This window comes from Malurus melanocephalus, unplaced genomic scaffold, assembly GCF_030028575.1.
Source record: "Malurus melanocephalus ecotype Western Australia unplaced genomic scaffold, MMel_1.1 scaffold_459, whole genome shotgun sequence".
NCBI lineage: Eukaryota > Metazoa > Chordata > Aves > Passeriformes > Maluridae > Malurus > Malurus melanocephalus.
In genome coordinates, this window is record NW_026623691.1 from 490,513 (window position 1) to 501,410 (window position 10,898).

A 10,898-nucleotide genomic window follows, 5' to 3' on the forward strand; every position below is an offset into this window, starting at 1 on the left:
AAAACCTCCRGTGGAAATGCCTGGCAGCTGCCTGCCGACATCGCTCTGCACTGTGGTGCTCAGCTTTCTGCTGAGGAATAGGGTGAGAAGTTAGCACTTCATCTCCTCACCACACAGATCCTGAGCAACCTGGTGATGGAGGAGCTGCTGCCTAACCTCCAGACAATGATCCTGCCGAAAATGAAGGGAAAGAGGAACGACAGGAAGCGGGCCTGGTTCGGGGTGAGTGCTGACACKTGCAGAATATCTGTTGCTCATAGCAGCTCTCTGTGGGTACTGATTCTGATYGCTGCTTCTCAATTTGATTTGGGTCCAGATCGTAGAGGAAACCTACAGCTTGGTCCAGCAGCAGGTGGCAGAAGAATTGAATACCTTGAAAGAAGAATGTAGGGAATTTGCAAAAACTCTGGAAGGAACCATTCGTTCAGACATGGATCAGATTCTGAACTCCAAGAACTTCTTAGCCGGAAAAATCAAAGGTTAGTGGGGGAACAGCTGTGCTTTGGAGCAGTTCTTCAGTGTTTCCCACTGTGTTGCTCAAATGACCAGAGGTCATTGTTTTGAAATCCTCATGTGGTTTGAGAAATCAAGCTGGAGACACCAATTTTCAGAAAACAAATGAGCCTCTGCTGCCTTTGATGGGAACTGATACCTGTGGCCACTGTGTCTGTGAAAATACCAGGGCTTCTCAAACTGGAACTTGACAGGTTTTGATATTCTGATGGAAGCTGTTCTTTTTGCTTTCATTTTCACTTGCACAGCCTTAGGCAGTGAAGATACAGATCACATGAGCATCATTAMGAGTGGAGTGGTTTGGACCTGATCTCTAGGAATGCACCACAAAACCAGGTTCTGGTTATGTGACAAGTTCATAGGCTGCCAAAGAATATTGAAGCCAAAGGGCTTCTTAGGTGTTTTTTAATTAATATGGAGTAATCATAATTTTGTTGTGAATATAAAAAGGAATTTAAAGAGGATGCAAAATGTTATTGGTGTTGCTTAAACCAGCAAATAAATCAATCAATAAATGKTAATCATACTTAGAGCTGCCCTTTCCTCCACCCTCACGGTGCCCCCACTTGCCAGTGTTTGCTTGGGTGAGGCATGGGACAAGGTTTCATTGTCCCTCATAAAGCTGGGAGCTCCATTCATCCCCCTCRTCACCTGTGGGGAGGTGACTCCAGGGCAAAATACAGAATGCTTGAATTCAGATTCGCAGATCTGCTCCCATTATGTGTTTCATTCTGTCTCTACAATGCAACCCCTGTCCTGTGTGCCCCTGCAGCCAGYGTGTGTGAGCCTGCCCAGAAGTGCTGTGCAGAGAACATCCAGCCATTCCTCAGCTCCATCCTGGAGGAGCTCATGGGCCCCATCAGCTCTGGCTTCACCCAAGTGCGCTCCCTTTTTGATAAGGAAGTGAACGACATCATCCAGGACTTCCAGAAGACCAATGACATGACCAGGCTGAAGGAGGTAAGACAAACCAGAGCTGGAGCTTTGKATCAGCACAAGGAGCTTCTGGCTGGACCTTGGCTGGCAGCAGGGTTTGCTTTTCAGGTGGAAGCACCTGAGTGCCRGTTTTGTCATTTGTCTGGTGGTATTTGTGCAACTGGAGTGCAGACACCAGATTTGGGATTAAGACCAAATTGTTACACTCTCTATTAACACTTCACCTCTGGTTGTTTTCTCTCAAAACCTGTTGTTCCTGCATGGGAATGCAGAACGTGGATCAGCTCATGAGCCTGCCCTACAACTCAGTGAAAATGGAGCCCTGCTATCTGAAAGTGAACCAGCTCCAGGAGCTCCTGCACGACCTCAAGAGTCGCTTCAAGGCCTATCACATTGACTCTGTGATTCAGAGGACACAGAACTTCATGCAAGAGGTACTGTAAAAGCCAATTTTTCCTCCTGGGAGAGTAGGTTGGTTTGCCCTGCTAATCTGCTTCGAAGTGATCTTGATAAAAGATCAGAGCACAAGAGCCCCAGAGTGTTTCTCAGTCAAGGTACAGATAACAAAACTTGAGAAAACCAGCTAGAAGTTGCTTGACACTTACATTTGTGAGGCTGCATGTGTGTGAGTAGYTCAGCAAGACACGGAAATTTTGGATGGATCATCTGTTCCCCTGAACTATCACATTCTGAATTCCCAGTGTCTCAGCACCCAAGAAAGTTGTGTGCATAACCAGTGGGGGTGACTAAAATTCACCCAACTCCCATTGTCAAGGGAGGGTCTTCAGTGTGTGTTACCAAAATTCAATGTGTCCTTCTTGGTAGCTGATTTTCTCATTAATATAAAGTAAAGCAATTAATGTTGGAACCTTGGAGCCAGATGATATCTCAGGCTGTGGGTGCTTTGTCCAGCTCACTTTTCAGGGGACTGGTGGAGCTGACAACATCATTTCAGATGAGAACTGCACCCCATCTCTCTGTCCCCTCTTGTGTGTGGTGGTATAGGCTGGAACTCTGCTCTGCCTGGSATCCTCCTGCTTGCCTGGCCATAAATCTCTGAGGAGCTGCCCAGCAGACTGACTTCAATTTCCAGATCACRAGGCACATTTGACCTTGGAGCACTAAGTTGAATCCTGTGATTTTAATCTGTATTTGGGAAATTTAATAATCTACTCAGTAATCTTGTGAAATGGAGCTGGTCCAGATCTGTGGAGTGGGAGTTATGAATATGGAAAACAAATGTCTAGCACAGTGCTGGGATAGGGTTTTCCTAAAAGCAGCTCTTCTAAAGACAGCCAGAACCAGCAGCCAACAAATTATTCAGAAATAAAATTCTGATTTCATGTCTGGGTCTTTCAGGGGGGACCATTCCAAAGTGCTGCCAAATGAAGTGTCTTTCAGTCAATGAAGACCATGAGTCAAGACAGAGAAGCAGACAGAAAATAAATCCCATATAAGACAAGAGGTCATTTTTTTCTGAACAGAACATGAGTCAAAATTGACAAGAAATAAATTATAACCCGAGTTGTTCTAAACATGCTGTTACTGCATCTTTCTCTTTAAAAGAMTGGTATTTTCCTCATAAAAATAGTGTGTAATTTCCCTTTGCGTCCATGGACGTTTATTTCCCAAACAAGTAAAATCAGTCATGGCTACGTCCGTGTAGTATTTGGCTAAAATGAACGGCGGGTGGAGGCCGGAGCAGGATTCCTTGTCTTGGGAGCGCGGCATCCTCTAGTGGGCGATTTCGGGAATTCGGGGAGCCCGSTTCTCAACTGGCTGAAGGAATGGCCCCCCTGCGCATCTGCGTGTACCTCTCCAAGGAGAAAATGTTAAACTTTGGATGGGAGCAGCTAAAAAAAAGGCATAATCTGATTAAATAGACTCAATTGCTGCTTGTAGGACTGTTTGTCTGAAATATCTTCAAGAGTAGGGGTGTAATATTTTAAATGAATAGCTGGGTAAGCTGAAATATGGTAAAATATGGTAAATGCCGGCTTAGCAAGATTCTGTGACAAATTATGCACTCTGTGTGATATTTTCTAATTATTATTTGTATTATAATGAAAGCTACYGAAAATTATCTGCAGTATTATTAAATATGATTTATTAATGGTAGGATAGATTAACGATAGGAATCAATGGGAGCCTTCTTATTAGGAATGATGAGTTTTGACTGTGGTCTGTATACACACATAATCAATTCTACATTTTGGCTCTGTTACCATCAGTTTGGGTGGTGACATGAGATCAAACCTGTACAAGAAAGCTGTGACAGCATAATAATGATACCAAGGCTGCAATTCTCTTTATTTATTGCAGCATTTCAGTGCATGTTGCCCTTCAGAGAGCTGAAACTYAACAAAAACTTGTGGATAATATAAATTAATCTCCTTCGAGTATGTTTGCTTATAGAACTGTTTAGTTACATGAGCAGACCTGTGTTGACCTGCTTGTAGACTGGAGATAGACATCAAGGGCATTCTTACTCTCTTGYATTAGGTAATCTTCTTTTGGGTTTCCTGTGCCAAAACTGAATGTTGCCATCTAAACTAAACAAGGTTTTTCTTCCCCTTCCATGATCATTTGAAGTACTTGAAATATTTACTGTTTTTACAATTTGATTGTTATTCTTTCTCTGTTTCACCTTCTCAGAAACACAATTTATATTAACAGTTACACTTATCATGTCAGCAGGAATTTGATGCCGCTGGTCTTTAACAGATTCTTTAACGATTCTTTTTAGCTGATGGAAAATGCAGTTTATACGTTTGAGCAGTTGTTCTCTCCRAGCCACCAGGCAGACTCGGCCAAAGTCGCAACCACCATTGAAAAGGTCAAGCTGAGAGTGCTGAAGGTAAATGTCATGTAACATGTTTGCAGGTTGCCTTTCTGGAAACAAAGAATATATTTTATATAAATCTATCTCAGTATTTGAAAGGAGACAGCTTTTACCATCTGGCTGAAAATACTGATTTGGTGGCACTTAGCAAAGCTGCTCATTTGGGGAATAAAGCCTAGTTCTGGGCAGACATTTATAGAAGTATTTGCAWGTGCAGTGCCTTTAATTGAAATTAAATCAGCTTACTAGTATACTGTCGATCTGGATAAATAATTTTTAATTAACTTTATAATTAGCCTGCCCCTGGGATTCRTTAGAAAAGGCAGCACTGAAACGCCTGGGGAGGGCAGTCAGGGGCTGTTTCTACCCTAAGAGTTAAGAGAAGGGAAAGAGATGCCAGAGCAGCAGGTTTTAGGCTGGGTTTGTAAAAGCTGGAATAACTTGCATGGCCATTGGAAGCGCTGTGCCCTGTGATGCAGCAGCTGCAGGCTGACAGGAGCCAGTTCCCTGTGTGAGAGGTGAATAACTCCAGCACATGTGGGCTCATTTCCTCCCTCTGTTTTGGCAGCAATACGACTATGACAGCAGCACCATCCGCAAGCAGATATTCCAGGAGGCACTGGTGCAGATCACCTTGCCCACCATGCAGAAGACACTGGCTTCCACGTGCAAACCAGTAGGTGTCTGGGACTAAAAACCCAAAAATCCAAAAATGAGAGGCAGGGGAGGAACACTGCCTTGGCAGTAAGCCCTTAACACTGGCAGGCTGTTTTCTCTCAGAGAGTTATGCAGATTTCCTGCCTGCTCCGTGCTTGGATTTGCCACTTCACAGGTTGGGTACTGTGGGGCCCGAGGAAGTTTTCAGGAAGCRGGCACACTGTACATACACGTTGCTWTCTCAAAGGCAGCTGCAGTCCTTTGCCCATCCCTGGTTCATTCCTTCTCTAGAGATCTGAACTCTCTGRAACTGGGTTCCTCTGGGATGCAGGGATGAGCTGGGCCTCGTGCTCATTCCTGTGCAGCAGCTCCCAGAGGCACGGCCAGGACCAAGCACAGCCTGTGCTGAACTCCTGCAGCAAGAGGTGGCCATGCCTTGCTGTCAGTGGTGTTCAGTGGGAGCGTTGCACAACAGTCAGGGAATAATCACAGAGACATCTCTGCTGCCCTGATCACAGGGCATGTTCAGTCAGCAAACACAGCATTGGTGGAAACGTTGTGTGTTATCCCTGTGGCTGCAGCAGGGCTGGTTGGAATGCTGTTCACCTGGGCTCACAATGAATAGTCTGAACCCTCTGAAGCCCTGAGTTCCCTCCTGCCTTGTGCTGTGCCTGCTGAAAGGAGACTGGTCCAAGCCATCCCAGCCTCCTGCCCTTCTGGTTCYATGGATGTTCATCCATGCCCAGAGTGCTGCTCTTGGTTATGCTCTCAGCTTGTTTCAGTTTCAAAAACAAGTTTTAAACCAAGTGTTTTGCCAAATTACACTTGCAAGTCTTTGAATGTGGACTGTTAAAATTTACAGCTTTCAAGAAAATATATTTTAAATCAGTCTTTTCTTTATGTCACTCTCCTTTCCTTGGGATGCTGAAGTAACAGTCTCTTGTAGAGYGTCAGCAGTGCCTTCCACACAGGGTCTGTGCACAGGAACAAGCATTTCAACACTTGGAATATGTGTGGRGACACCTCATGTCTGTCACAGAGGAAGCAGTGATGGAGCAAACTTCCACAAGCCCTTCCTGCTTAGTTTCCCCCAAGCCCTTTGTATTTGTGCCTCTGCAGAAATGAGTAGTCAGCTCTAGAAGCCAAAGTGTGGCACAGCTGACAGGCCCAGYCTGTCACCTGACCTTTCACTTGAAAGCCTCCAGGTGTTTTTATGTAGGAACCTTTTCTAGAAGTGGGCAGAGGTCACTTAATTTACTTTTTATAGACCACCAAGCAGCTACTCAATGCTAATGATTCAGTTATTGTGTAGACATCCGGCTGGGTACAAATCAGTGAGCTCAAAGAGTTACACACCTCTTAGGAAAACAAAACCAAACCCCGTGTCTCCCGTGCTCTGCGGATTTGCCTCCTTGGACAAACAGGTTGTGAGGCATTTCCTCAGCAGCTGTTGGTTTCAGTAGGCAGTGATCTGTCGTGCTTTTAGCTGTGGCTGTTCTGCAGGAGCTCTGTTTGGTAAGTACATAATTCATTGTGGACACATGTAGCTCATTGAGTCATAGTTCAAACAGGGCACCCCAGGAGCTGTCATGGGCTGTTGCAAGACCTGCTCCATGGCATCTTCAAGCTCTCTGGCTGCAGTAGGACTCTCAGAATTGCTGTTTTCTCGATCTGTTCCTCTCTTCCCTACTGCACAGGAGCTGCAGAGATACGAGCAGTACATTTTTGCTGATTACACGAGTGTGATCCAAGTAGAGAACGTGTAYGAAGAGATTTTATATCAGACAGTGCTCGACGAGGCCCTGAAAGGTGAGAACCTTCTTGAGTGACAGAAATAACATTGCAGCCTGTGGCCCATGATCTGTTCCTTCAGAGCYTCCCAGAGTCCTCACCTGGCTGTTCCCAACCAAGGTCCCACTTTGCCCAGCACTGGTGGTTACATCCCTACAGTGTTTTTTCATCTGGCTCACTGAAGATGTGCTGCAAGYCCTAAAGTCTGAGCTATGGGGCAGCTTCACTAAGGTTGTGGAACTCAGAGTGACGGCTTGGCACAGGCCTTTTTCTAACAAAATGTAATTATGCCAACTTTACTTGATCTTGATTCCCTGAGCCAAGGAGGGAAATTCTGTCCTTATTTGCAAAGACTTGGTGATCACTAAATAACAGGTGCCAATTGCAAGACTAAGAGAATTGCAAAGACTGATAGCAGCAGAGATTGATTTCCCCAAATGAAACAAACTGCTGGATGCAGTCTCACTGATGCCACTATGCTACTCCTTGCAGATCTCTCTGCTTCTGTGTCAGAAAACTAAACTATTCTTAATAAATACAATATATATAGAAATACTTATAAAATACTCGTATCTCTCTGCATGCCTGTGTGTCTACACCCTGGATAAAAGACAAGATGTACTGCGCAGGATGTGCAGACCATAGGCACCCCTGTTCCAAAACAGCAATRTAATGATTGTAACCAGCACACTTCTTACTGCCATAATCAATGTCAAYCCTTCTGCACTGAAGCATTACCCTTGTGCACTGGGGATCCTCTGGTAGCATTCTGCCTCGGAAATGCTTAGGTCAATATTAAAGTGCCACTATTCAAAAAACAATATTCCCATCCCCAGAAAAGAAATGTGAACTAAAAGGAAGCTGAAAATGAACATGATTGTTGTCTTTAATATCAAAATGTGCAATACAAACTTGGGAAAGCACTGTACCTTCTTCCCTGTGCCTYTGTCAGCAGTTTGGCATTTCTGTTTTATTATTCAGTGATCAAAGAAGCCGCCGTTCTGAAGAAGCACAACCTGTTTGAGGATAACCTGAACGTGCCCTGTGAGAGTGTGTCCAGCCTGACAGAGCTGAGGACCCCGGCGGGGTCAGCACAGAGCACCCCAGCCAAGACACCCACTGCCCCTCGAGCCGAGAGCTCGGACACCGAGAGCCATGGGGACGAAACACTTGTCGCGACAGGGAAAATTGTCTGGGAGAAGGATGCTGAGGAGGGAAGGTCCCGAGACAAAGAGGCAAGTGCTTCTGTTGGTGCAGCTGGTGATCAGGCCAGCAGGAGGGAAGTGGTGGCTGTTACAGACATYAGTGACAAACACGAGTCCCCTTCGGCTGGCTGCACTGAACAAGGAGCTGCAGAGGGGAAAAGCACATTGGAGAATGAATCAGGGCATGTAGTGAACGCTGAGAGAGAACTCGAGGCACAGCAAGAAGCTGGGGAGGAGAAAGTGGCTTCTGGGACTGACACTRCAGTAAAGAATTTTGGAGCCAGCCCTAAAAAAGAACCTAAAGTACCTGAAGGAGCAGCAGAGGAAAAGGTGACTTCAGAGRGTCAAATGGCAACAGCTGCTGCATCTGTCAGCAGCACTGAGAAMGAAAGCAAAGCACAGGAAGAAGTTYCTGAGATAAAGSTCRCTTCCCCACCTGAGAGTGTAACAGATGCAGAGATTTTAGGGAGTGCAGAAAAGACAAGCAAGGTAGAACATGAAATTATGGGAAAATTATCTCACAGTGAAAATGCAGTAGGAACAGAGTTTGAAGGGGATAGTAAAAAAGAAAGCAGTGAGAGTACTGAGRCAAAGATTATTTTACTGGATGAAAAGACAGAGAAAGCAGGGCTTGGGGATAGCCCTGGAAAAGAAAGCCAGTCGGAAGAAAATAGTTGTAAATGCCCCGATGATGTGAATGAGATAAGGAGCTTGCTGATGCTGACAGTTGAGATCCCAGCAGACACTCCAGCTGARAATATCCAGGAGGTCTGCAAGGGCRAGCTGCTGAAGCTGCGGGAGCACCAGAATGGCAACTATGAGTTGAGCGAAGTGGCTGTGGCAGAAATTCAGGTGAGCCAGGCAGGGAGGAGTGAAGATGCAGCAGAACGTGTGGAGTTCAAGGAGGAGCCACCAGCCTTTGCCAGTCCGGGGAGAGATGGGCTGAGTGTAGAGAGCGTACCCAGAGGGGCACAAGCATCGTGGCTGGTGGAGAACTCGGATTCACCTCAGGGGGCAAAGGCAGAGGTGGAGAGCAAGCAAAGCGTGTGGTACACGGGCGTGGAGAGTGAGAGGTGGCAGCCAGAGGAACGCACGGGAAATGCGGTGGCAGGCAGCAGGCTGGAGGGGGAGGAAGGAGCGGATCAGAGCCATGCGGTCCCGGGGGAGGCAGGCACACAGAGCTCCCTCCYGAGCCCYGSCGCAGATGCAGGCACAGGGAACGTGCCCATCCTGGATAGCGCGAATCCCGGGCCGGGACTGCTGGAGCCGGTGTCCCTGGTGCCGCAGCAGCGCCAGGGGCAGCGCCCGGCACAGGGCACGGCACACGGGGAGCSTGCAGAGGGGCAGCCCGGAGAGCAGGCAGCTTCACCCACAGCGATCCACAGTGCAGCAGGAACGCACTTGCTGCCGGAAGAGCACAGACAAGTTGGCTCTGCACAGCAAAACTCGGAGGAGTAAGAAGCAGCTTTCAGCGCAGCCCTGCATGATCGGCTAATCCCTAACTGTGAATCCTTACCCGGGTCGGGGCTTTGTGGTGGTGTCTCCAGCTCCCGCAGGTTTCCCGCGGATCCCTTCCTGAGGGATGGGTGATGGGTTTCCTTTTGGTTAAAACCAGCTTACTGCTGAGGAATCTCGTCTGYCACTTCAAATGGGTTCCCCTTCAAAGCTAGAGGAAAAGTGACCACTGAATGCTTYAAACACCCAACTGTCAAATTATCTTAACAACTGTTCTTAGGGGTGTTTTTTAAATGCATGGTTTGGACAAGTACTGCTGTGATTCTGGTGGTTGGTACATATATAGTCCAGGATGCTTTTAGTATTTGCATGCAGTATACAGGAAATAAAAACATTTTTTAGTAGTAAACAGAACCAAATAGTTGATTTAGTAGATTGCTGAAAAGCCACACTGTGCAAACCCTGCAAACTGATTACTTAATTATTTCTAGGTTTTGGCAGGTATCAAAGACAAGCAAATATTCTGATTTGTAACTTTTTTTTTTTCTCTTATTGCTATATTTTAAAAGGGGAAAGTATGGGAGCAGGTTTCTCAGTCCCACTCTGCACTTCGGGGKTATTTAGTCTTCCAGAGCACTTTATGGCTATTTTATTTTGTTTTATTTTATGGAAGGGAGAGATGAGAATGTTTACAATAATTATAACCATTAGGCAGCCTTTCTCTGGTTAAAATCCCTACCACAAAAYAGATTTACCTACAGCTATCTAACACAGAATACTGAGTCCTGCCATTCCCATTCCCACTGAGTTGCCCAGTTCTGTAGGCCTTTTTAGGAGTGGAAATCATGTAAGAAGTGGCAATAATTGTGAAATATCAGAATCATTGCATGTAATTCCTAATGCAGATGTTAACTGAAGTGACAGGCAGCCAAAGGTTGGTTATTACATCTGGTTGGATTTTTGAGGCCAGAATCACCTTACAAAAGCAGCTATGAAAATGAGACGGTTGATAGATATGATCTGTATCAAGGCATGATCTCAGTACAGGGGTGTTCTTTGTTAAGAACAACTTAAATGTGTTCTTTGCATCTCAGTTTGCATTGGAAAGCTTGGAATGAACCCCAGTATTTCAGTAAATCGGCCTTCTGAGTGCAAGACCTCACTTCAGAGGTCAGTTTAAGGCATCTCAAAATTGTGGCCAGGTGTTTTGAGCCTGTTGCTGAATGTCACACAGTAAAGGACAGCAAAGATTAATGATAATTGCAGCAAAGACTGCAGGATTTATGCCCATAAAGACATGGGGAGAAATAACAAAGTCCCGGGAGCATAATACGTGCTGGCATTTAACTTCAGCAAACTGTGCAAAGTCTTTTAATGCTATCAAAATATTCTTTAATACTAACACAGAATTGACACTAGAGGAACAGGCAAATATTACTGTATGAGGAAGGAACCTTGTTGAGTAACTGGATTAACTGCCCTGTCACTGCTGTAAAATA

The 10,898-nt window shown here is 45.7% G+C and overlaps 1 protein-coding gene across 1 annotated transcript in view; it reads left to right on the forward strand.

Annotated features, from left to right (window-relative positions):
* The window catches only part of NIBAN1 (niban apoptosis regulator 1), a 52,751-nt gene extending 43,319 nt beyond the window's left edge, over positions 1-9,432 (forward strand). Inside the window, exons 7-14 of the mRNA XM_057380546.1 lie at positions 118-222; positions 317-479; positions 1,286-1,473; positions 1,722-1,883; positions 4,196-4,306; positions 4,860-4,967; positions 6,646-6,757; positions 7,721-9,432. Coding sequence (XP_057236529.1) covers positions 118-222; positions 317-479; positions 1,286-1,473; positions 1,722-1,883; positions 4,196-4,306; positions 4,860-4,967; positions 6,646-6,757; positions 7,721-9,402 — 2,631 coding nt within the window. The 3' untranslated portion in view covers positions 9,403-9,432. The remainder of the gene's footprint in view (positions 1-117; positions 223-316; positions 480-1,285; positions 1,474-1,721; positions 1,884-4,195; positions 4,307-4,859; positions 4,968-6,645; positions 6,758-7,720) is intronic.
* The last annotated feature ends 1,466 nt before the right edge of the window (positions 9,433-10,898 follow it).